Genomic DNA, 26862 nt, shown 5'->3' with positions numbered 1-26862 from the left:
CCCTGGGGCCGCCTCTTGCCTTCTGAGACAGCCCACACTCTGTCTATGGAGGTGTGTATCTCTCTAAATAAACCTGCTTTCACTTTACTATGGCTCACTCTTGAATTCTTTCCTGCTCGAAGCCAAGGACCCTCACTTGGCGGCCCATCCCAAGGACTCTCTCAGTACCTGGGATATGACCCTCCTCTCATGCCCCATTTTTTCCTATAACAGTTCTTTCTCCAGCTTGCCTCCCCCAATGTCCCAGGTATCTTGATCTTGCTGCAAGCCCAGATACTTAACAAGCTAAGTCTTGCACAGCTTCTCGGGGCTTGTATTTTTCACTTGGCCTAACAGGAAAAGCACATTGTGCAAGTGGTACAGTTTGGGCCAACCTAGGGCAGAAATACAAAGACTTTATGACCAGGAGCTCTGGTTTTACCGCTAAACCACGTTTATAGCAGGGCATATGTGATTGGATGTTGGTTATTAAATGTGATTATTCACAACTGACAAAGGGGTTGCTCACAGCTATTCTGATCAATGGGTAGTTTGGTTTAGTGATGACAATACAGCTACTATATTAGCTTTTTTGTTTATATCCAGCTTTTATATCAAATTGAGGAGAGACATATTTGGCGTACAAACAGCCTAGGATTAAGTGGGCGCGCGCACGTGGGTGTCCACATGCATGCGCACACACACACACACATATCTAGACAGTAAATGTTAATGTTCTTGGAATATTAGAAAGTGAAATGCAAAATGCCAGAGTCTGTTCTCACTACCATGACTAAAACTCTTCCCCCTCCTGCATTCTCTATTTCGGTTCACCACCCTGGTCACCTGGGGATGATCCTATGTCTTCTCCAGCAACACTCCTTCCTTTGCCTCCTCCCCTACTCCATCTAATGAGCCATCAATTGTGTCAATTAAACCTCCCCCACAGTGCTCCCTCCCTTCTAACCATCCATGTGGCTCTGATCTCATTCAGATCCTTATAACTCCTTTTTCTAAGAGAAAAGGGGTTTCAGTCTATTCTTCCTGCAAACACTATTGCCTGCCTGCACCAGAGGGATCTTCTTTTTTTTTTTTTAACATCTTTATTGGAGTATAATTGCTTTACAATGGTGTGTTAGTTTCTGCTTTATAACAAAGTGAATCAGCTATACATATACATATATCCCCATATCTCCTCCCTCTTGCGTCTCCCTCCCACCCTCCCTATCCCACCCCTCTAGGTGGTCACGAAGCACCGAGCTGATCTCCCTGTGCTATTTGGCTGCTTCCCACTAGCTATCTATTTTACATTTGGTAGTGTATATATGTCCATGCCACTCTCTCACTTTGTCCCAGCTTACCCTTACCCCTCCCCATATCCTCAAGTCCATTCTCTAGTAGGTCTGCGTCTTTATTCCTGTCTTGCCCCTAGGTTCTTCATGACCTTTTTTTTTCTTTAGATTCCGTATATATGTGTTAGCATACGGTATTTGTTTTTCTCTTTCTGACTTACTTCACTCTGTATGACAGTCTCTAGGTCCATCCACCTCACTACAAATAACTCAATTTCGTTTCTTTTTATGGCTGAGTAACATTCCATTGTATATATGTGCCACATCTTCTTTATCCATTCATCTGTCGATGGACACTTAGGTTGCTTCCATGTCCTGGTTATTGTAAATAGTGCTGCAATGAACACTGTGGTACATGACTCTTTTTGAATTATGGTTTTCTCTGGGTATATGCCCAGTTGTGGGATTGCTGGGATCTTCCTGAAGAACAGTTCTGACATGCAGTGTCCCTGTTCAAAACTCTTCTGTACCTCCCCCTTTGCCTACAAGGTCAAGTGCAAGTTCTTGGCTTGGAATTCAAGGCCCAGCATTAGCCTATTCAGCCTCCCACTCCAGCTTTCTCTCCCACAAACTCCTCCTTATTCTCTAGCAAGCACCACGCATTTCTGATTTCAACACCTTGGCTGGATCTCTGCTTGGAATGCCCATCTCTGAACCCCTGCCTGTAAGACCCATGTATGGCTGCAAGGTTCAAGTCCACGTGAAGGGCAGGATCCTCCTACCTACACGCAGCTTCCAGGACTGCCCAGTCAGATGGAGGCCCATCTTCCTGGAAACTCCAGGACAATCATGACTTGCGAACTTGCGCTAGTAATTTCTGAGAGAAATCCCCTCTCCTGTCTTGAAACACATGTGAGAGCCAAGACTGCGTTCGAGGCCTTGCTATATATTCAGCCATCACCAAGTCCAGGGCCTGGCATAGACAAGCACTTGGGAAATACTCAGAGAACCACAACACAGTAAAAAGGCCTTGCCTCTTGGAAGGCTCCAGAGTTTCCAAAGGTCCTTGCAGTCATCCAGTGGATGAGGTTTATAAGGAAGATGGCAAAGTGTGATTAATCTCAACCCTTAAGAGAAAGCTGCCCTGGGTGGGTCATCTGATGAGGAAGCTGTAACCGTCTGCCTCTTTTGGTGCCTGGATTCAGTCACTCATTCAGCAAATATAATTTGCCAGTCATTGGGCACTGCACTCAACCCAGGGGAATACAGGTAAATCAGACAAACCTCCATCTCCTGGAGCTCCAGTGTCAGTAGAGAAAAAGACATGCATCTAAGACAGTTCGAGTCCAAGGCTGGCTACAGTAAGTGCAGAATCGCCTCTCTCTGCAGCAGTCTGGTGCTGGGCAAAAAGGCAGATTTCTCTTTCTAGTAGGCTCAGGAACGCTCTGCATTTGCCTCTTCCCTGCTCTGTAGCATGTTTACCTAGGGCAGGAGTGGCTCCTAACTCGCAGGGCCCAGGGAAAAATAAAAATTCAGGGCCACTTGTTCAGAAATGATTAAGAATTTCAAGAAAGTAACAGCAAAGCATTAAACAAAGCATGGGGCACCTCTGTGTGCAGGGCCGTGTCGAGCTGAACAGGCCACATGACCATGAGGCTGGCCCTGCCACACAGCTGGGAAGCATATACACAGGAGTCCTGAATGTGTCCTGCAGTCTTTTCTTCTCTCTTGCACAGCCTGAACGGAGCCACATCCCAGTGAACTCAGTGGCACTTAGACACACACAGCTGCACGCAGGCCGGTAACAAATATTTGTTGAGTGCCCACTGTGTGCCCAAAACTCGTCTTAAGTTTCAGGGATATGGTGAAAAATCCAGACAGACACGTTGTTTGCTTTGGTTTGGTTTTCTTTTTTGTTACTGAGCTTGCTCCATAAACGAGCTCACAAATAAATGCCCAAGAAAATCATCAGTTAGTGAGCAGTGTTGAGAAGATGACAAAGCAGAGTGATGAGATGGGGGTGGGGTGATGGAGAGGGTGTATTAGGTTAGCGTGGTGCAGCAAAGCCTCTCCAAGGAGCCGTCCTGGGCGCTGGGATGCCCACAGCCCGCTCTAGAGCAACAGGTGAGGATGGTGCTGGTGTTTGGCGTCAGCTTGACAGGCAAATCTCTGCAATCCCTTCCCCTCTGAAGTGAATCATGAGGGTCTAGGCAAGAAAGATGAAGTCCGAGGATGCTTGAGACTTGAGATGCTTGAGCCCCTGAATGGGGTCACTGACCCCTGCACCCCACCTCCACCCCTCGTGCCTTCTCACTTCTGGCATCACCAGGAGCCAGAAAGATATAGGCAGCCAATCTTGGAAAGAGGCTTTCCAAGGTCCCTCCACCCCAGGTGGTCCCTGTCACACCCAGGCCCCTGGACTGAACTGTGAGCCACGTTGTGTCAATGTTTCCTTTGGGATCAGAGGAAGTCCTACCCTGAATGCCTTGGGCTGGTCCTCTGTTGGTGGGTCCTCCCCCACCCCTAAATACCTGGGGAAATGGCCTGTGTGGTAACTCAGATCAGAGCTTCCTGGGGAGACTCCCAAGTCTCTTTTTTTCCCCTGTGCCAAGGAAGGTTTTAAGTTACTCAGCTTCCTTTGGATGCGAAAGGCTGTGCTCTGAAGGACTGGAAGGTGTGTAGTGAGGGTGGGCAAATTTCAGAGGTCCGGGGACTTGGGAAAGTGATGAGATGCAACAGGTGGTGGGGGGAGCCAAGGGCTGGAAGCCACAGTCTGACCCCAATGCGCACCAGCGGGCTGGAGGGGGTCGCAGCCCCCCACCTTGCCCCTGCCAGGCCCAGGCTGCAATCTCTCTCCCAGCGGCAGCGGCGGGCCGCCGGTTTCCCCGCCTGGGGCCCGCACACCGCAGGCTCGCCTCCTCCTTCCTCCCCCGCGTCCCCCGCTCCTGGCTGTCTGGCAGCGCTGCGGTGGTGGCGGCGGGGGGCGGGGGGCCTTGGCGACAGGGCTCCTTCCTCCTCTCCCTCCTCCTCCCCAACACGTCGTCGGAGATTTCCATCGGGGCTTAGGGGGCGGGGCCAGGATGGGGGGCGCGGGGCGGGGCAAGTGGGAGGAGTGAAAGTTGGAGCCCAACAAAACCCTCCACACCGCGCTCAGTGCGGCCAGACGTTGCGCAGCGACATCCGCACAGGTGGTCGCGCCGGTCCCCACCACGATGTTGACCAAAGTTCTCCTGATCCTCCTGGGCACGTTCGTAATCCTTCCGTCGAGGTAAGTCTCCAACCCAGGACCCAGGAGCCCTCCGAGCCCAGCTCCCTCTCTCCGGGAGCGAGGCCGGCTCCTGAGACCCCCGCACCCCGTGTTCCTCGAGCCCCGCGCCCACCCTGCCCCTGGCCCTCGCACGGTCTAGCCTGGTCCCGCGTCCCCTCGACGCGCGCGGTCAGCCTCCACACCGCTCCCCCTAGGACGGGCTCCCTGGGCCTTGAAGGGGCTCCCAGGAAGGAAGACGGGACGCCTGTCACCTGGCCGCTCCTGTCCCCCCTCCCTTTACTCCTCGGGACTCCCGCTCTCCAAACCACCGCGTCGGCTCGGGAACGAGAGAGCAGGTCCCTCCCTTTCTGAGCCTTTCGTGGGAAGAGGCGAGCGGCCAGGGCAGGCTCGCGCTTCTGGGGACTGGGGGGACTTTGGAAAGGTGGCGGGCGGTGGGTGGAAACTGTGCTTAAAATGTTTGAGTGTTGGCTAGTCTGTCCTCTCGTTAAAATATATATATATATATATATATATATATATATATATATATATATATATATATATATATTTTTTTTTTTTTTTTTTTTTCCTGAGCGCCTAGTGAGTACCAGGCACTGTGCCAGACAACTCTGACTTTACTTACTTCCCTTCCCACCGCTCCTCTTGGTGCCAGTCCCAGGCAGGAGCCCTGGTTTCCTCTAAGAGTTCCCACCCCAGCCGTCCACCTCATCCCCCCTCTGCCGCCAGCTTCCCTCTTCCGCCCTTATCCCCCCAGACACCCTGCTGGGTCTTGGGCAGATGGGAGCCAGAGGCCAGAAATGGTAATCTCTTAGGTCTGTGGTTTGGGTCCTGCATTTCAATACCTCTCCGCTTTTCCAAAGACTAGCAGCAGGTTTCCCCTGAGCAGCCAGCTTCCCTCACACCTTCTTCTGGCCCTGGCACTTTGCCAGGAAGGTTGTCCCCTGCATTTCTGGCTTTTGAGGGTGGAAGATGACTGCTTCATATTTTTGAGATGATTTCCCATTGGGCACAAACTGTCACAAGTTCCTAAGCTTCCTGATCTTTCCAGCATTCTCGAAGCCTCCATGTCACTGGGCTTGTGTTGCTTTTCTGTTTTGGGGAGGGGGAGAGGGGAGATGGCTTCTCTCCCCACCCCGGAATGCTTTAGCTCCTTAAGGGAGGGGCTGTGGGGCTTCCTGCTGACTCATTGGTGCACTGGGGAGTGGGGGGGCTGGCCTCATCAGGGGGCTTGGTAAATATTTCTGAATGCGTGCTAGGAATTTCCAGTCATCCACATCACTCCAGATGTGAATTGGACTGGTTGGGAGAGATGACATGGTGACTGGTAAGGGCAGAAGAGGGGTCTGGGGTGCAGAAGGAGGGAGAGGGAGCAGAGAGGAAAACAGCAGAGAATAGGGGCCGTTGTGATGGAAACTACCCTTCCAGCCAGGGGGAAGGGCTGCAGTAACTGACGTTCAGACAGTGTCAGCAGGGCAACCCGTGATGTCATTAAAGAGCTGGGGAGGTGGCAGCGGGGTGTGCTGGCAAGGGCCACCTTGAACCACCTCGCTCTGGTCCAGGCTCAGCTTAAAATCACTTGTGTGACTTTGGGCACAGCCCCTCCCCCCACCTGGGCCTCAGTTTCTCCATCTGTAAGGCGAAAAAGAGGACTGATTTGGAAAAAAACAATCCAGTGGCCCTTGTCATGGTCCTTTCCCTCTCCCCAGCTAGTTGACTGAGCATCTTCCATGGGGGAGGGGTTGCAGAAATCCACCTCCATCTTAGATCATCACATCTAGAGGACTGTGGATGCCTGAAAAGCCCCCATGGAAAGATCCCACTAGTCCAGTGCACGAGTGTTTTCACTTTTCTATTATTTCTAGCTTTGAAAGTGGGCTTAATGGCTAGCTGAGGAAAGGTATACATTGTCAGCAGCTCCTTAACCCCAAGGATCCCAGGATGAGGGTGTTTTTTTGTTGTTGTTGTTCATTTGAAGTTTTTTACTGACAAAAGCTATTTGTAGGATGACAGCAACCTCAAGACCCTCTGATCTCACTTTCATAGCAGACGTAGTCTGGGAGCAGAAAGGCTTCGGTGGTCTTAGGGCCTTTGCTTGTTTGTTTGCCTCTCGAACCTCGGGGTTTTGTTGTTGGCTTTGGACTTCTGGGAGGGGTCATTGCAGGCTCTTGGGTGGTCTTGGCTAACAGTGCCAGTCCTGCTCATGCCTTGCTCCCATTCCAGTCACTCATTTTGCAGGGTGCCAGTTCCCTAGTTCTCCCTCCTCCCCTCCCACGGTGGCTGGCATGATCTACTCAGAGGACTGGGGGAAAAGCCTCAGGGAAAGAGGACATCTCTGGATATGATATTTGGAAACGGAAACTGCTTTTCCCAAGCCCAGTTCTTCCCTTGCCCACAATGGGAATTAGCCACTTCAGACATAAGAAATGGCATAGACTTGGCACATCTGTATGCCAGTTAAGCAATTCTAAGAGCTTGAAATACTGCAGGAAAGCGCATTTTGCTGCTCAAGTTGGCAGTTCCTTGGTCTGCAGTACAGAGACCATGCCCCCATCTCCTGCCCTGTTAACCCCTTATTTGAAGAAGCAAGTTGTCTGATTGCTTTTGTAAAAATAAAATCATTTTGGAAGTGTAACAGAATATAAAAGTGTAAAAATCAGGAGTGGATTTTTACAAAGTAAACATGCCCATGTAACCAGCACCTAGACCAGGCAATAGAACATTGCCAGTCCCCTCCCCCACCCCTCACAAGCTTCACCACATTCCCCCTCCAAGTACACCCAAAGGAAAACACTCTCCTGCCTTCCAACTTCACAGATTAATTTTGATGATGGCTTTTTAAAAAGCTTTTAATTATAATTTTTTTTCAAAGACATATAAAAGTACAGGGAACAGTAGAGTGAATCTCCATGTACCCATCACCAGCCTCATTAATTATCAACTCATAGCCAGTCCTATTTTCTCTGTATCCCACCCACTCTCCATTTCCAGCTTAAATTCTTTTAAAGCAAATCTCAGACATCGTATCATTTCATATGCAATTATTTTAGTATGTATTTCTAATCATAAGGACTTCAAAAACATAATAAAATACCACTATCACACCAAAATTTTTAGAATAACTTCTTCATGCTGAAGAAACTAACCAGTCAGTATTCAAATCTCCCTTATTGTGTCAAAAATATATTTTTGTTCTGTCGTGTTTGTTTTGTTTTTTATGGTTTGCCTTTTAAAATCAGGATTCAAATAAGGTCCATATATTTGCAGATTTCAAAATACTTTTTATTGAATTAGAACATATATGCAGAAAAGTGCTCAGATCATAAGTGCACGGCTGATGAGTTGTCAGAAAATGATCACACTGGTATCAAGTCACCCCCTGGTGCCCCCTTCCTCACTGCCTCCCAGCAAAGGTAGCATGACCCTGATTTCTAACACCATCGGTGAGCTTCATACATTAGCAGATGGCTTTTTTAAGTTTTAAAAAATTTTTAGTTTAACTTTTTATATTACTTTTTGGCTGTGGTGCATGGCTGTGGCACTCAGGTTGGACTCCTGTTGACCATCTATTTCCTGAATGACAGTCCTTGTCTCTTCTCAGTGCTCAGAGTTTCCCCTACCCCCAGCCCCCAACTCCAATGCAATGGAGTATCCCAAAAGCAAAGAAATGCAGAATTTCCCCACTGTTCTAGCCCTTGCTGGGAGAGAGTGCTGTGGCTCTCCTGAGCATTCCTCAGCAATCCTGGACCTCTGCCTGCCCATTTGCTCCCAGGTGGCACTAGTCAGGCAGACTAAGACCAAGGCTAGTAATGGCAGCTGATTGGCCAGAGCTCATACACCAATACCCTCTTGATTTTACGTTAAAAATTCTTTTAAAATCTCGAACTTGCTTTTGTTATTGATTTTTTAAAAATAAAGTATGAACATTAAAAAAAAAAGGATAGCATAGAAAGTTCCCAGAGAGCAGCAGCTTTAGAAGAAATTCACAAGAATAATCTGTTACTGGCTCTTAATTTACTGTTACCAGTCACTCTTTAACTATGCCCTGGGTTGCAGGCTTATTTTGGTTTGCTTCTGTCCCAAGAGGTACCAGCTGGGTCCCCTACGGAGCGGAGGACAGAGCTTCACTTGTTTGCTTTTATGTTCTAGGATTGAAGGACCTCATGTTGAATCAGAGAAGGGACCCTCTGCCAGTGGTGATGATGTCTATGGCCCCAAGCCCCAGGCTCCTGATATGGAACTCCCCCCTGAAGAAATAAAGCCCACTGCTATTGACACCCATGACAGACTTGGCAAAATGCCAACAGCCACTGAAATCCTGGATGGTATCTTGAATAACTATGACTACAAACTGCGCCCTGGCATTGGCGGTGAGTAGCAGAACATAGTTCTCCCCCACCCCGGAGGGCAGGAGGGTTGAGGGCCTAAGTGTGGAGAATGGGCCTGGGGTGTAGGTGATCGTGCCCTGCATGTGGGCGGGAACAACTGTTGCTGACCTGCCAAGTAAGAGATGTCAACTCTAGTCTCAGCAGTGCCATTGACCTTGGTCTAGATTTTTCCCTTCTCTCACCCTCAGTTTGTCCAACTCTAAAATGAGATGACTGGACTAGGTGATTGACCTTCGAGGTATGTTCAGCTCTTAACAGTCTATGAATTGGGTCTTGCCATGAAAGAATAAAGAAAGAAATGGTATCGGATGTTGAAACCATGTAGTCCAACCCTTACCCCCTTTATTCCCCACTGACCACACCCTCCCCTGCCCCATGCTTCTGTTTGACACTTACCTCTGCCACTTCTGCTTACTTTACAGAGAGGCCCACTGTGGTCACTGTCGAGCTATCTGTCAACACCCTTGGGCCTATCTCTATCCTGGACATGGTGAGTACTGAGCTTTGATTATAGTGGGGTTTTGCATACTTGTTTTTTCTGTGTGTCTGTAACAAGAGTTTTGGCGGGGAGAGATTTTAATCAACATGGACTTGAGAAGGAGGCTGAAAGGGACAAGTCCCTTGCTGCCTGAAGAAGACCTTCAGAATCCTGACTGTATCTTCCTGTCTTTCATTCAAAATAAAAATAATAAAGCAGCTTTAAACAACACAGTGGCATGGCTCTTTTCTTCTGATAATGATTTTTTTTGGACTTAAGCCTGTAGTTACCAACTCTTCCTCTAGGACTGTTTCTCTAATTTTGCCCTAGTTCCTTGTCTCCTTTTCTGCTGCTATCATCCCAGTGTCACTACTGTCCCCAGTTAGCCTCCATTATCTCCCACTTGATATATACAAAACACAAGGTCCCTGCCTACCCCCCCAGTCTACCTACTAACCTGGCCTCCTGAGTGATGTGCCTCCTGCAGTCCTGACCCTGCTTAAAGCATGAAGTTCAACCCCACACTCTAGCAGTCAAGGCTCTCCATGGCTAGAGCCAACCCAGGGCTCTACTTTTATTTCTTTTCACCCCTTTAGAGACCACATGCACTAGTCACACTAGCATATGGGTGTTCCCAGGCTATCTTGTACTTCTGAGCCTTTGTTCAAGCTATTTCCAGTTTGGGATGGCATTGTTCCAATTTTCTACCTTATCCTTCAACTTATATCACAATTGTTTACCTGACCTTCTCTACCTCACTGTACTGTAATTATGTACTCTGTCTGCCTTGCTCTCTCAACTGTGTCTTGATGTCAGGGACCCAGTATATGTCAGCTGAGCAAACGAATTATAAAAGATGTTCTGCAAATGTTACTTTCATCTGCGGAGCCTGATAATGAGGAAGGCTGTGGTAACCAACTCCATCACAGCCATAGCCTTGACCTGGCTCAAGTCAGACACAGTTTTAGCATACACACTGGTACCCAAGAGGCACCATGTGAGTGGGTGAGCTCAGAGTCTAGGCTCTGAGATGGTACTTGCAAATAGACACTCAAAGGTAAGTAAATATTCATGGAGGATCAAGGTGTTTACATAGGCTGAGTGGAAGAGTGGGGTTTTCCACTGTGATGCTTTGTTTGGCTGCCTAGTTCTTGAGGCACAATGTACTTATATATGGCTATGCAAAAAAATTACCCTAAAACACAGTGTCTTAAAATGACAAGTAGTCATTAGGTCACAGCTCCTGTGGGTTAGGAATCCAGGCATGACTTAGCTGGGTCCTCTGTTTCAGGGTCTCACAAGGCTGCAGTTAAGGTGTCAGTTGGGGCTGGGGTCTCATCTGAAGACTCGACTAAGGGAGGATCCACTTCCAAGTTCTCACATGGTTGTTGGCAGGGTTCAGTTCTTCTCTGGCTGCTGTCTGTAGGCCTTCCACAGTCCTTGCCATGTGGGCCTCTCCACAGGGCAGCTCACAATGTGGCAGGTGGCTTCCCTTAGAGTGAGCAAGAGCATGAGAAAAACTGCTGAAGATGGAAGCCATAAACTTTTGGGAAATAACAGGGAAGAAGAGAAACATGAGAGGAGACAGATCTTTTTGACTTTCTATTGACATTTTAAAGTTCTTTTTTTCCTCTTCCCTTGATGTCAGATTTACTCTTTGCTGTTATCAATGTGCTTACCACTAAGTGAGTATGAACTTAGCAATCAGTTTGATTAAAATTGTTGATAAACTAAGAAACGCTGGGTTCTGAGCCAGAGGTTGAGTTCTTCTGGTCCACCATCATGACCACTGTTTACTCTTAATAGGAAAGGGACCTTTCAGATCATTGGTGGGGGGATGGAGAAAGTGGCCTGAAGAGTAGTAGAAAATCTGTGGCTACAATCTCCTTGCTATTTGCGTACGATACAATTTTGGGAAACCTATTTCTATCATCTGCAAGAACCTGTGTGGCAGCAGAGCAGCAGCCCCACTCACAGTAGCTGAATACCCTATCCCTCTTTGCTCTATGTCTACTAATGTTGGCAACATTGGTCTCACCTGAAGTGATGATACCTGACAAGCCTGAGAGATACAGTTTAATAACCCAGCAGTCACCGAACCTGGCATGCAACACAGAGCTGGTCCAAAGAGGAGCCAACAATTTGATTTTCTTTGGCCGGTAACATAGTGCTATCGCCTGGGCCAAGTGCCTTTAGAACATTCCAAACACTCATGTGGTATTAAATTTCCCGGAGAAGTCTGGCCTTCTACATAGTTCCAAATAGTTCTTTAAAGCTGTGGGAGGTCCCAGTCCTTGTACAGGCTACTTTTCTCTGATGATTCTGTAGAGTCCAGTGCTTGGTGAGGAGGAGTTCCAACATCCTTCAGTCAATCAGAGGTTGTGTAGAGCACAGAATTTGTCCTCAGGGAGAGAAAACAAGCCCCCTTGTCAAACTGGGGAAAAACTGAACCGTTAGTTATCAGTTGATGTGTAGTGAAGTTACAATTGGAATCTTGTTAAATAGAAATTAAATGCTCATTTGAAACACTCTAAGACAGAGCAGGAGCCAGGCATGGACTGTAGAGGGGAAGGCTTCCTCTGGCTGCCCAGAAGTTCTGTAGGCCAATTGGGAACTGCCAGCCACTTAGGACTGCAGAGCCACCCTGAAGGCCACTTGTGAAGGCTGGTGTGGCTGGGCAAGGCAGGGCGGGGGGCTTCCATGTGAATGGTAGCCAGGCTGCCAGCTTTTTCCTATGTGATGCTCTGGACTCCTCCAGGGAACATTCTCGGCCTGGGGGTCTGGCTCCCTGCAATTTTGCAGTGGCTCTCACCACCTTTTGGCCTGATCAGCAAAGGCAAGCAGGGATTGTATTGACCCTCTGCATCCCCACCTTGAGGGCTCTACAGGCCTCCCAGGTTGTGGGTTTCTGGTTGGTGTTCATTGTTTGATGCAGGATAACTCAGGGGAAAGACCTAGGGGTCCTGCAGAGGAAAACTGGACCTTGCTCCTAAAGGGATTCTTGGAGCAAGTGAAGTAAGCACTGGAGAGGAAGATGGGTGAAGGTTATCCCAGGGCAAGACCATGGCAACGGTGCTCTGAGCATCAGAGCCAGTATGTTCCCATTAACTGTTTGACTTTGAACAGGCTCCTTTCTCTCTGACCCTCAGTGTTGCTACCTCTAAAATAAAGGAGATTGGCCTAGCCCTCAAGGTTCTACCTTGGCATAGTTGTGGTACTTGCTGTTCCAGCTGCTTGCAGTTCTATTACAGTCTGTTTTTTCTCTCTTCAATACCAGTGGTGAGATCTCTAGCTTCTCATGCTTCTTGCTATTAAACATTCTTTTTGATGTTTAATAATTTATGGGCTAATGAGAATTGTAAGCTTCTTGAGAGTCCAATCATAAGAATTTTGTTCACACAGCATGTGTCTGGTACATAGAAAACTCTCAGTACAATCCTCCCTCAGAATATGTTGCAGATTGGTTCTAGGACACCTCCCACCCTCCACAGATACCAAAATCTGAGGATGCTCAAGTCCCTTATATAAAATGGTGTAGTATTTACATATAACCTATGCACGTCCTCTTGTAAACTTTAAATCATCTCTAGATTACTTATGACACCAAATACAATGTAAATGCTATGTAAATAGTTGCGAGTGAGGGACAAATTCAAGTTTTGCTTTTTGGAACTTTCTGGAATTTTTTAGGGGGGGTTTGAATCTGCAGATGTGTAACCCACAGATACAGAGGGCTGGCTGTAAATGTTTTGGTTAAATACTACAATCCCTTAAAATTTCTTTAATTAGTTGCTACTCTAACCTCAGACTACCTCCCTCTGCATGTCTGTGAGTGGTAAAGTTTTATTACATTGAATCCTTATCTTCAAAAAAAAAAATTTATGGGCTATGCAATATCTAGAGACCAAATAATCATGGGTTAATTAACATCTGTGCTCCCCAAATAAAAGCTGAAAGGGGCAACTTCACTGTATGCAATCAAAAGTGTGTGTGTTTGTAAATGTTTAGAATGATTTTGACCTGAGATCTTTGATTTGCTATGGAAATAGGGGGGCTGAGAGGCTGTTGGCCTGCTACAAGGGAGTAGTGATGTGATGAGCCCAGCCTGTACAATTAAACCGCCATCACCTGTGTGTTTCTGGATTAAATGCATCTTCCCAGATTGTTGTTCATTCAGGAATGTTTTTTTCTTTTGGGAATACCTGGAAATAGAAAACATCCTACAGCCAAACTCATGCTGTTTTCCTCTGTGCAAACCTAAGTGGGTCCCTATCTAATTGATAGGCCCATCACAGGATGGCATGGGAATGTTCTTTGCCTGCACAGCCCCAAATGTGTGCTTTTCTATCCTTGCCACCAGGAATACACCATTGACATCACCTTCTACCAGACTTGGTATGATGAACGCCTTCGTTTCAATGGCAGCTTTGAAAGCTTTGTTCTGAATGGCAACTTGGTGAGCCTGTTATGGATCCCAGACACCTTTTTTAGGAATTCTAAGAGGACCCAAGAGCATTCAATCACCATGCCGAACCAGATGGTCCGCATCCACAAGGATGGCAAGGTGTTGTACACAATCAGGTATGTCAAGCCTCTGGAGTCTTGCCTCTTGAGACTCTTCTTCCCCTCCTGAGAATTTTTGCCGAAGAAACATGGACAGAGGTTTCATCCTGAATGATACTTCTAAGGGCCCCTCCAGCTTTCCCAGACCATGAGCTCAATCCCCTCATGTACTGACACACACACTAAGGCCTCAAAATAGAAAGATATTGCTTAAGACCACACACCAAGTTTGTAGCAGAGCTTGGACTGATATCTAGTTACTTGGCTCCAAGTCCAGAGCTCCCCCAACTAGAATGTAGCATGGTGACTGCGTTGTGTGGACGGTTCCACCCCAAGTGGGCACTGGATGTAAAGACACGTCCACAGTGGTGGAATTGTCCAGGCGGAGCAGCAACACAGCAGTTGGAAAGATACCTAAGACCAGGCTGGGTACTTGAATGCCTGGCTGGGAAAGATTGTGTACAGGTGATAAGGTGGCAGGGAGGCAATAAAGAGTGGGAGAGTGTTGGCAGGTCCTTGAAGCTGGGATGGGCAAGAGGCAAAAGTCCATCTAAGTTAGTCCATACGTTTCTCTGATGATGGAGACCAGAGTAGCCAGATATTTCCAAGCTGTTCTTCCTCTCTTTTTGTCTCTCCTTTGAGCTCTTTGTCTCAGCTCCCACCATTGCCACACATTGGTGGTGGTCCCCAGGCCCAAGCCGGGTGGATACCTAAGTGTTCAGGGTCAGCCTAATGAGGCTCCTTTCTCCCTTCCAGGATGACCATTGATGCTGGATGCTCACTCCACATGCTCAAATTTCCAATGGATTCTCACTCTTGCCCTCTGTCTTTCTCTAGCTGTGAGTACCTTCTTAGGTTTCTGGGGCCCCAGAGCCATCATGCTGGGCCCCTTCTTTTTCTCATCCTTTCCCTTTACATTTTTCTGCCTCTGCTTTTTCCCCTAAGATGGTGCCAAAGTTGTCCAGGGCCTCCCAATCCATCCTCATCTCCTTTCCTGCTAACAATACTGTGTTGCTTAACCTGGGCTTCACGTTGGGTTCCTCCCTCTCCTGTCCACCCCACCTCAACTCAGTCACCGGCCTCTGAAGTGTATCTCAAGTATGTCTGCTCTCCATCTCCACTGTCACTACTACCTTGGTTTAGGTCTTTGTCGTATTCCACTTGGACTTTGCAACATCTTCACTTTGAAGCTGAACATGTCCAAAACTAAATATATGGTCTCCACCAAACCGCTACCCCCAAGACAAATGTGTTGCTTCTGTGTTCCCATTTGTTTCATTGAAAGGCACCATCACCCGCTCAGTTGTCCAAGCCAAGAACTTTGATGCTTCTTTCTCCTTCACCTCCTCATCTATTCAATCAACACATCCTGTTGGTGTTCCCTCCCGAAGCTCTGTCGATCCTATTTCTCTGCATTCTCACTGCCACAGCTTCGAATCCTGCCTTCATTCATTTTATTGTGCCCGGGTTACTGAATTGGCCTCCCATAACTGGTCTCCCTGTCAACAGGCCATCCTCGTACAAAAACTAGAGTGACCTAGCTGAAGCATCATCTAGACTAGGTCACTTCTTAGTTTCAAATCGTTCCTGAACTCTCATCGATAAATTCCAAATTGCTTAGAATAGCCCTCAAGGCCCTTCATGAACTGGCCCCTGCTCTCTACTCCTACATACCTCATCCACCCTCTGTGGGCTAGCCATCCTGAACTTTGGACATTTCCATAACACATCAGGCATTTTCACCTTTCTGTGCAGAGAACACCCTCCTCACCCCTTCAGCCTCATCCATACACAGAGTGTTTATATTGGACTTTTAAGACTTATTGGGAATGTCACCTACTCTCTGGAATCTTTTCTGGGTGTGTCCCCAACTGATCTTTCCCTTCTTTGTTTCCACACTCTCCCACGGGCGGAGGCTTCTCAGAGGTATTCCAACAATTACAGATGTGTACTTACTGTCTTACTCAATAAAATGTGAATGCTTGAGAGCAGGGCTCCTGCCTTGCTTGTCTCTGTATGTCCAGCACAGGGCGTGGTACTGCGGAATGCTCAGTAAATGCACTTATTGGATGGACTTCAGCAATGAGGTAAGAGAGGTAAGGTCCCACAGCTGGTGAGGCCAGAGTCAGACACCATGCTGGTGGAGACCTCAGCTGGGCTTCCCAGTCTCACATGACTCTCCTTCCCATGTTGCCTTACAGTTTCCTATCCTGAGAATGAGATCATCTACAAGTGGGAAAATTTCAAGCTTGAAATCAATGAGAGTAATTCCTGGAAGCTCTTCCAGTTTGAATTTATAGGAGTGAGCAACACGACTGAAACTATCACAACCCTAGCTGGTAAGTGTGCCTTTGAGCCAGGGCTAGGCAGCAGAGGCCCAGGAGGGTGGTAGGGATGACTGGAGGTGGCCATCCATTCATCCAAATGCTTATGTAATCATCCCATGAAAATACTGTAGAACATGGCTCCTGTTTTGTAAATGCTAAGCACTTACAACTGTTTGCAGAGGAAACTGAGACTTTGTAACTACATCTCAGTCTCATCTGCAAAGAAGTAAGTGCTTTGCCAAGCCCCGGAGAGGGTAGGTAAGTAGATTAAGTTTTATTGCTGTCAGAATTTGCAACTAGGTTTGTCATGCAGACCCTTCAGTTTCGAAGTCTTTGTTACAACTGACCTACTTGGATGACTTTGGGAAATGGAGGTCATGTGACTTCTCCATACTCAGAAGCAATCCAAGTGGTTCTAGTTGAGTGGGATGCAAAGTCCTTCCTAATGGGAGGTGGAGGCTTGAGTTGTGTCATCAACTAGGTGAGGGCTGGGATAATATGGAGGAGGTTTCAGCAGCTACAGTGGCTGCTGTATCAACATTTATTTTAAAGGAGCAGGTCTGATACGCACAGATTCCTGTGAAAGACTTCATGGTGGATTCAACGTGGACATGGTGATCACTGGTTTTCTGACCTTGTCCCTAACAAGGACTAAAGGGGAGGGTCCTGGGTCTCTTAAACTTTAGCTCCCAATTAGGTGTGAGTGTCTTTGCTTGTGTTCCTAGGTGAGCTGAATGAGGAGCCAAGGGACCCCCCTAGCGTTGCTCCCAGAGCAGCCCTGGAAACCCTCTTCACACATACTGACCAAGTCAGGGCAGTGGTGGCACTGCCCTCATCGTTGCCAGAATACGGATGGAACCAGTCACCCAACCGGCCATTTGCCATGGGAAGCGTCTTGCTTTGCTTCCATGTGGCTAGGCGGAAAATCTGCTTTTTCTTTACTTGTTGAATTGGTCACTGGGTGAGGGATAGCTCATGCTCATCCGGCTAGAGCTTTGCTTGCACAGCACTAGGCAGGGGCAGAGGGCTGCTTTACAAATGCTTTCCTTTTTATCGGGGGCTCTGGGTAAACAATTTTACTACCTTTGACTTAGGACCCTTGCTCTTCTGCCAGCTAACCATTGGCATGCCTCTTGCCTTTCTGCACCTCAGTTTCCCCAGACAGGTTGGGGACCCATCATCAAAAAGCAGCAGAGGAGACAAGGCCCAGGGGCTTTCAAGTCACTAGTGGTTCCGTTTAGTAGATGGTTGTGCATTGTTTCAAAATGGTGCCCTAGTGACTACAAAGCCCCAGAGCCAGCATCATCACCAAAGCAATGACAATAGGTAAGCACCAGTCCTCCTTGGGAGAGAAGAGGGTTCTTGGGAGAAAGGAGAAGGGCTTCTTTCTCTTCTGCTAGAGATGAGTTGATCTTGAATCATGGTTTCTTCAGTATCATAGTTATCTTTGTGACTGGACCCAAACTCTTTCAGTCAGTCCCTGGGCAGTTCTCTCCATCTGGAACAGACTTATGTACTCAGCTCCTAAGGGTTCAGAATGAAGTGGTAGCATGCTACTCTGGCCACCTTGGGCCTTCAACCAGAGAATCTCTGCTTCAGGAGGCATTCAGAGAGTCCAGCCTTGCCCCCAGTGAGTGAGTCATCTTTCACTGTTGGCTGTTGAGCTTTTGATAGAATGTTACCCATGATTAGGATTTTGCTTTCTCGCAAGGGAGTTTCTTCCTTCTCTAGACAATTCTGTTCATCAGAAAAATCTCCCTGTTCATCTGAAATAGAGGTCTCTGGAACTTCCACCCATTAGACTTAGTTCTTTTTCCCTAGAAATACTGAGCTTACAGTAAGTCCAGTCAGTCTTCCACAGGGTCAAGATCAAAGAACTAGTATTATGGTTCCAGCCCTGGGTCATATTCTTTTATAGACTATACAACCGTAGTTCTTTTTCCTCCCCCTTGTTCTTCAAAGCTTTGGCTCCACTCATCCTTCTAGTCCCAGTCCTCTGGACACAGTCTTTTTGATTGTGTTCCTCTGACAGTGCAGTGACCAACTGTGGTCTGGCTAAAGCAGATAAGAGCAGAAAGCATCTTTAGCTTTTTCCCCCTTTGGCTCCTTAGCCCCAGGTATCTTTTTTTCCCTTACCCATGCTCCTCCATTCCTCAGAAATAAGAAAGTGTGTGTTAATATCCTTCACTTGGCCTTAAAAGACAAATTCCCATCTCTTGACAAGTAGAGAAGGTTCTTCTTTGCTGAAATAAATAAAATAAAAATAGAAAAAGCTGATAGAATAATAAATCTTGTTGTAACAAGAATATATAAACTCAGCAAAGTTTTGTGGGGAGTGGTTGTAGCTGCGTAGGGCTGTCTTAAATTGCAGTCAAGACCCCAGGACAAGGGAACTAGGATCTTGATAAATACATTCTGGCTAGTAGGCAAGTGTGAGTGGTCCCTGCAGCAGCCCTGGAGGAGGAGTTCTATCCACAAAGCTACTATTCTGGACACAGGTATTCAACTGACCCCAGGCTACTTCCTTGCCTTTTTCCAGAAGATTCTGAGAAGTCTTGCCCCTTGAGTGTCAGTGCTGACAAGGTGAGTAGGAAAGGCTGCTCTTCTCATTCAGTCCCAACATACCCAGACGTGCTGGGCAGGTGATCTATTTTCTAAAATAGGAAGACACACAAACAGGTTAGTGTTCTAGTATGCCTTACAAAGCTGTTGCCAGGAAGTAGCAAGAGTTGTTGAGCATCTGCTAGGTTCCAGGCTGTGCTGTGCATGGATGGGCAGGAGTGTAGCAACAGGGCTCAGATGAGCCCTGTCGTGAAGGGGTTTAAAAACCCACCTAACTCAAGGCCAGGGAATTCTACAGCATCACTGAGGTGGAAAGTTGGAGCTTAGCTTCACTAAGGAGCCAGAATTTGAACTATTATAAATCCAACATGATGTTGAGAGCAAAAAGGGATATTCTGGCCTCAGAAAGGACTCCAAAATCCCTGGAGTCATGGTGAGCATGCAGAGTGTTTGGGATGGGTGTGTCAGAGTATAAGGCAACATGAAATGTACAGTAGAAGATGCCAACCGTAGATATAGGTTGTCATCAGGTCCTGTAGGAGCCATCACTATCCAGGCTGAGAGCCAACATCAAGGACATGATACCCAATGAATGCGAAGACCTCAGTCTGCCTTGTGGATGTATACTCTGCAGACCTGACATCTAGAGGGCTGACTGAAATTTTCACTTTCAACTAATTCTTCTATTTTCTTGAAACACTCAATTTGGGCTAGGGTAATAGACTAAGAACAGGGAGTCCAGGGTTTGAATATTGGTATAAATATATGCATGATATCTTAGGGAATCTGAGTAGATGGGGTTAGCTTAGAGTAGGGTGTACATGTAAGATGTCAGTTGGGGCCAGGTTTTGGTGAGCCTTTAGTGTCAGATTACAGAGTGTAGACTTGATTCTGTAGCTCCTGTGGAGCAGGGAACCATCAGAGGTTTGGGGTAGGCAAGTGATTTCTTTTGGCCATCGATGGAACAGTGCTAACTAAGGCATTTCACCAGCATATGAATGTATAGGAAGGAGGCTGAATAGCTTCTGTGCTTCCCCCACCACAGATCACTTTTAGTTCATTTCCTGAGAGTATACATTGTAAGGGTCAGTAGTGCACATATAAAGCAATGATTCTGCAGACTAGATATGGCACCTCAGTGGTTGTAAAGGCCTCAGTCAGCCATCTGGACATTAGCTGTGTGGTTCTGATATCTAGAAGCCTAACTGATTTTACTGCTTTCATTTGACTATTCTGTCCCCCACCCTGGTAAGACAGATGTGGGATGTGGGACAGCGAACTGAGAAAGAAGTTATTAAGGTTCTAGCCCTGGCTTAGCTCTTAACTGACCATGGGTCTTGTTGTGAGTCTTCTCTCGGGCTTCTTCTGATCCTCCGTGTGTGGCATTGGATTAATGTGCCTCTATCCTAGGACCGTGGTGGGCATCCCATGAGCTGAACAATAGGACCCTTAATATGCATGTCTTGCGTGTGGGAGACCCTCATGGCAATGCTGTAATGAAGTGATATTTTAAAAATATCTTCCAGGCGATTACGTAGTCATGACGCTTTTCTTCAACGTGAGCAGGAGGTTTGGCTTTGTGGCCTTTCAAAACTATGTTCCTTCTTCTGTGACCACGATGATCTCCTGGATTTCCTTTTGGATCAAGAAAGACTGTGCTCCAGCCAGGACTTCTTTAGGTAAGTGGGTAAGGTGGGCATACACATGAGGCACAGAATTGCATTTTCAGGGGTCCTTTCCAAAGTGTAATATATAGAGCAGTAGCTCCGCCCACCTCCATTCCTGTGCTTTCACAGGGATCACTTCTGTACTCACCATGACCACTTTGGGCACCTTTTCCCGGAAGAATTTCCCACGTGTCTCCTATATCACAGCCTTGGATTTCTATATTGCGATCTGCTTCATCTTCTGCTTCTGTGCTCTGATGGAGTTTGCTGTGCTCAACTTCCTGACCTACAACCGGACAGCACCCCGTGGTTCTCCGAAACTTCGCCATGTATGAGCTGGGTATGGGAGTGGTGGCAAGGCTTTGGAGTACGGAGGCATGCAAGTGAGGGCACTAGGACTCATGACACGTGGGTGGCCAGCTCACCAAGTGATGGGGGTAACCTGGGGCTTTGGGGGGAGTTGAGTAAACTTTCTGATGTGATGGTGGGAATTCTGGGGGGGCAAGAAACAGTGTGCCAAGGACGGAATCTCCAGGAAACCCTGAGGCAGCACCTAGGCTTGGTTCACCTTCCCTTGCCTTATTCTGACTTCTTCCCTTGTTCCTTTCAGCCTCGTGCCCATGCGCATGACCCAACCCCTTCCCGTGTCCGTGTCATCGAGCATCCGGAAGCTTTTGTGTGCGACATTGAGGACTCCGAGGAAGAGGAGGAAAGTGAGGAAGAGGAGAGTGAGGAAGAGGAGGGCCCATCTTGCCCAGCCCGGCAGTCCGTCAGGCCAGGCAGCACCCCTCGCCCTGGTGGCTGTTGCAAGTGGTGCGAGAAGTACTGCTGCACGGTCCCCACTTGTGAGGGCAGCACCTGGCAGCAGGGCCGCCTCTTCATCCATGTCTACCGCCTTGATAACTACTCGCGAGTGATTTTCCCAGTCACCTTCTTTTTCTTCAATGTGCTCTACTGGCTTGTTTGCCTTAACCTGTAGGCACCAGCTGGTACCCTGTGGGGCAGCCTCCCCAGTTCCCCAGGAGGTCCCACAGCCTTTGCCTAGGGAGTTGGGGGAAAGCAGCAGCAGCAACAGGAGCAACTAGAGAGTGTCTCTCCTTCCCCCTTGCCCAAATAGAAGCCTGCAGGGAATTGGTCCTTGCTGGCCCTCTCCCCTACCTGGCCCATTCACTGAATCTCCTTAGCAGCCCATTTCAAGTAAAAGGACACCCCTCTCTATTCCTCAAGGGGCATTTATGATGCTCAGGCTTCAAAAGGTAGGCTCTCAGTGACCAGCTCCCTAAGATGGTGTCCATGTATGAGCGGATTAGCTATCTCCCAAAAGGGCTAACACCCACTGCCTTTTCCCAGAAACCCAGTACTGCCTTTGTGGTGCTCCAGGCCCAGCTCTGGCCTCAGCCTCAAAGTGCACAGACCAGCTACTTGCCTGTTCCTGACACCTCCTTAAGGTGCTGGGCAGCAGTGTTAACAGCGGGAGGGAATCCCCATCCTTAAGTCAGATTATTATATTCTTGATTCTGTCTCCCTGCCCTCCCTTCCCCTGCAGATAGACGGACACTGGCATTATCCCTTTAGGAGGAGGGGAGTCAGCAATTGAGGACAGTATCCCTCCCTCTGCTGCTGTGACATCTCCATCTCCCTTCCCCGCTGGCCTTCATTCCTCATCTGCAGTACCAATTCAATGCCTTGCATCCAGTGGGTATCTATTTTTGTGTGTGATAATACTAATGACCCCCTGCTTTTTATGCCACCTTCTTCCTCCTCCTTGACCCTTGTGACTCTTTCTGTAATTTTCCCAGTGACTTTCCCAGCCCCGACCCAGGTGCTAGGCCATGGTGACTTCCTGGAGCCAAGAAACTAAGGGAACTCTGCTTTGCAGCGGGCATTACCCGCATTGATTGGTGCCCAGCTAAGGCACAGCATAGGAGTTTTGCCACTTCCTTGGCCCCTGGACCCATGAGCCAGTCCACTCCTATCCCTGGGGCACTCTGACAATCACAATCAATCAATTGAATTCCCTTAAATTTGTATAGCACTTTACCTTTTGCAAAAGCACTTTTGACAAATTATTTCTCTTTTGAGTCTCATAGCCCTGTGATATATTCAGGGCAGGATTCTTATCCCCATTTTGCAGATGAGAACCCTGAGGCACAGATTTCTATGGGACTGTGGATCTCACTGGAAACTACCCAGGAGCCCACTGTCACCTTCTGTACCACATGACAGGGCTAGGCAGCTCTTTTCACCATGATTTGATTCTATAGCCTCTGCTGGCACCCCAGTGGCAGGGCCCAGAGTGGCAGCCTAATTTCAGCATTGGCCTGCTCAATTCCTGGGCCTCAGGTGCTCAGACTGCCCCTAAGATCTAACCTCTTGTGGCTCTGGTAACCCAGTGAGGTGAATTTGGACACGCCCCAATGCTTGTATATGCTGAATGAAATCTGTGTCTGTATTTTATTGGGGGGTGGGTAGGATGGGGATCCATCTGCTTTTTGTCACCATCAAGTGAGAAGGGGAAATATATCAATAAATATATCAGCAAAGCATAGAAGGTATGGCTGGTTTCTTGGGCATTCAAGTTTGCTCTCAGCTCAGGTTTTATATCTTAACTCAGTGACCCAAACATTTGTCTGTTACCCTCTCCCATCCATGACTCCCAGACCTACCACACACATACCATGTCCCCTTCTCTCAGTGCAGAACTTAAGGGAAGAGAGTGACCAAGCGGGTGGCCCCCTTTTACTGATTCCCTTACTTACTCCTATGCCACTTCTCCCCTCCATGTCCCTTTTGCTTTGCCCATGATTCTAGCTTCATCTAGTCACCTAGAAGTTTCCTAAAGACCATCAGACACAGAACACTCCCCACCACCACCATTTAAAGGTGGGGATGCTGAGGCACAGAGCAGAGTGTCTATTATCACACAACCAGTCAGTAGTGGAGTGGGGCCAGACCCCAGAAATCCTAATACCCTGTCTTGGCTTAGAGCGTGCCTGGAGATCTTGGTTGATTACCCTTCAAACAAACTTTCTAAAGGTATATTGGGAAATGTTGGCCCTGGCATACTTTGACACATCCAACTCTAAGGAAAGTCAGAAACAGCAATAAGAACCAAGGAGGAGACAAAATGACATCTGAACAGCCAACAGTTTTGTCATAAAGTTCTTGAAATGATGCTCAAACACTTTCCCTGTAAGAAATCCGCATGCCTCTACTGTGTATTTTCTGATGTCCTAACCCAGAGCACATTACAAGTAACAATTTACAACAGGGAAAATATTTCCTCACTTTTACTTATATTAGATGCAGGGGGGGAACAAGGAAGCCTGGCTCCTGAGCAATGGAGACATGCAAATTTATGAGCACTCATATTTAAATGCATTTTGAAACAAATAGTGCAAACCTGATTCCTTAATCACCCTACAGTAAAGCTAAAAACAAATAAAATTCCTACCATTTGTAAATTTTAAAAAGCTCATGTAAACAGTTCTTTAAAAATGAAGAAGTTAAAACCATAATTGGGTGCATAATATCAAAAAAATTAAATTAATGAAGAAAAAATTACATGTGTTTTAAAACTCATGGGATGCAGCCAACACTGCACTTGGAGAAAATTTCATGATTTAAGCATTTCAATTACTAAACATAATGGAAGATAAATGAGTTAAGCATTGAAACCTAGAAATTGGAAAAAGGATAAAAGCATATTATACCTTAGAAAAGTTTTGGGGAAAGAGGAACTTAAAAATTAATTAGTGTCGGGAGAACTAGTTACTCATTTAAAAACAAACTGGGTCTCTATCTCTCTCTCTACATCAAAATTACAGATGAAACAAACATCTTAAAACTTTTAAAGAAAATCATAAGACAATATGGGTGAATATGTTTATATTCTTGGGATGGGAAAGGCCTTTATAAACATGACGTAAAACACCAGTTTGTCCATACTAAGAAATAATAACTAAAGGAAAAGCCAAAAAAAATGTATAGCAAAACACACTATCACTGGTTAGTTTTTCTGGGAAGCAATCTCTGAGACTGAGATTAGTGTGCAGGAGGTTGACTGGGGAGTGCTCTTGGGGTCAATGCAGCCACCATTAGGTCCTCAGCTGTACACATGGGAAGTTTTGGAGTTGGGGTGGGCTTTCCAAATTGTCACAAATCAGGGCAAGGGGACTGGGCCTTTATACTCTTGCATTTATCAGTTATTGGATGTGAGCATGAACTTGGAAGGGACATGAACTTGGATGTGTCTGGAGAAGGATTCAGTTGAAGGCTGTGAGCCTCCAGCAATCTCAGCTGTTGGAGAAATGAAAGCTTCAGTCCCAAAGGGGCACGGATGCGAAAGGTCTTGGTAGCACACCACAGTACCCACTATAGTTCATCCCTCACTTTGTTCAGGCTCATTTGCTTCAGATAAATAAAATCTGGAGAAATTCACCCATGGTTATGTTGAGCTTCTTTTCCTGAGGAAAACTTACACGATCAATGAAACACACTATAGCACCTGTCACTGGAGGTGGTCTTAGAAACTTAACTGATAATCATCATGTCTGTTACACTACCAATTCTGAATTTCCTCTCACTCTCAGCTAGTATCTCTCCTGATCTAGGTAGCTCACCTGGTCAAGTGACTATAAGCTTCGTCCTTGAAGGGTCTGAGATCTGGACACCTTGCTCTTCTCAAGCCGTGGCTGGAGGACTTGTTTGTCATTTCTAAGGAATACCTAAGTGGGTCACCTAGACATCAAACCTATTCTTGCCTGTCCCCACTGTATAGCAGTGCCCTTATCTCCTCCCAATTATTAGGGTCGCTTTCCCCTGTCAGGATGGTTATTTGTGTTCTTTTGGCTGGTGCCAAAAGTGATCAGGCACCACCCGTGGATTAAAATTTAATGGGACTCGTCGTTGTCCTCTGGTGAAGGCACAATCTGGGAGCCAAGAATTCTAAACCTGCAGAACCCAGAATTATGAGGATGGGAAGTACAGATTCCCCCAGTGGATCTCTGGGAGTGATGATAAGCAAGACAACTCCTATTCCTACTCCTTAGTTCCCAAACCTATATATCCTCCTTTATAATGGTCATTGATTTAGGATGTATAATGCTTCTTGGTGGGTAACACCCCATCCTCTCAGGGTATCATCTCCAAGCTGACACTTCAGTTGTGACTTCAACACACCATTTCATCATTCTATCTGGCCAGCACCTTCTCAGTGGAGTGGTATATAATAGAATCCCAGGCATGTGCCCAATGTTGGCCTCCTTTGGCCAGAAAGTGGATCTCTGGGTCCATTTCAAGTTATATAAAATCCTGTCCCAGTAGATCAAACACTCTATGCTCTTGAATAGTGGAGCTGTCTGAGGTCCTCCAGGAAAGAAAGGCAAACCCATATCCATAATGTGTTGATTGCAATTGAGATGAATCATTGCCCTATGCAAGTCTGAAGAGGCTCAATGTAGTCAACTTGTCCCCAAGTCACTTGTTGATTTTCTTCAAGAATGGTGATATATTGGGACTCATCATTGGTCTCTGTTGTGGGCAAGATCAATAGCTAAATTAGCCTTAGTGAGTTGGTGACCATGCTGTTGTGCCTATATAAAACCTTAACCCTGCCGTTATGGAAGGGTTGCCAAACTAAGTAAATGAAAATCCAGGATAGCCAGTTAAATTTGAATTTCAGACAAATAACAAATATATATTAGCATAAGTATGCTTTATTTGAGGTCACACTGTCTGTGGGCTCCTAGCCTAGGACTGAGCACGGCAGGGGTACTAGAGTATGCACACCTCTGCCAAATGCAGATGGACCCCTCCAACAAGCAGTCTTTGCACCAGAGCTCCCCTTAAGTCAGTGAGACTTAGTCAAACCTGCTCTGCAGTTCGAGGGTCTTCCTCCTATTTATCCTTGCTTCTCCCTCTCCTTTTGGGTGTCAGACCTTATTCCCACGTGAAGGTTTCTCAGCTTACTCCTGCTCCTTCTTCCTTTATTTTTCACAAACATTTGCCCCAACAAATCTCTTGCTCTTCTAATCCCATCTTGGCATCTGCTTCTCAGACCACCTAAACTGACCCAGTTGATACCATAAAAAGTACAAGAAAGTACACAGTAAGATGGAGTTCTGGGATCACCCACCACCTGGCTGGCAAGGAGCAACCCATCCTGAGTCTGGGGCACATATAGTATCTGAAACAATGTGACAGCCCAATTCCTGAAGATTTCACTGGTGGTTATCTCAGGAAACATCCAAACGGAGGGAAACATGTTGCTGATTCAAGCATATTTGAAGGTTATGGGGGAAACATTGTATATAAAGAGAGTGGCATTGGCCAGTTATTAC

At 47.0% G+C, this 26862-nt stretch overlaps 1 protein-coding gene and 1 long non-coding RNA gene across 4 annotated transcripts in view; both read left to right on the top strand.

The window, feature by feature from the left end:
- Positions 1–26862, top strand: part of LOC309651832 — a 437596-nt gene that overhangs the window by 319106 nt on the left and 91628 nt on the right. The gene's annotated exons all lie outside the window — the stretch shown is intronic.
- GABRE (gamma-aminobutyric acid type A receptor subunit epsilon) lies at positions 4436–25151 on the top strand. Of its 3 annotated transcripts, XM_082445915.1 has the most exons (10): positions 4436–4539; positions 8686–8906; positions 9347–9414; positions 13763–13797; positions 13894–13983; positions 14722–14804; positions 16167–16304; positions 20381–20533; positions 20651–20850; positions 21132–25151. In XM_082445915.1, the coding sequence occupies exons 1-10, from the start codon at positions 4484–4486 to the stop codon at positions 21498–21500; spliced, it is 1413 nt and encodes a 470-aa protein (XP_082302041.1). In that variant the 5' UTR covers positions 4436–4483; the 3' UTR covers positions 21501–25151. The 3 variants fall into 3 exon arrangements, with proteins under 3 accessions (XP_082302041.1, XP_082302040.1, XP_082302039.1); XM_082445914.1 differs by having other exon boundaries at positions 13763–13983; positions 20729–20850; XM_082445913.1 differs by having other exon boundaries at positions 13763–13983.

This window comes from Balaenoptera physalus, assembly GCF_965194825.1.
Source record: "Balaenoptera physalus genome assembly, chromosome: X".
Classification (NCBI taxonomy): domain Eukaryota; kingdom Metazoa; phylum Chordata; class Mammalia; order Artiodactyla; family Balaenopteridae; genus Balaenoptera; species Balaenoptera physalus.
This window is presented reverse-complemented; position numbering and strand designations above follow the sequence as displayed.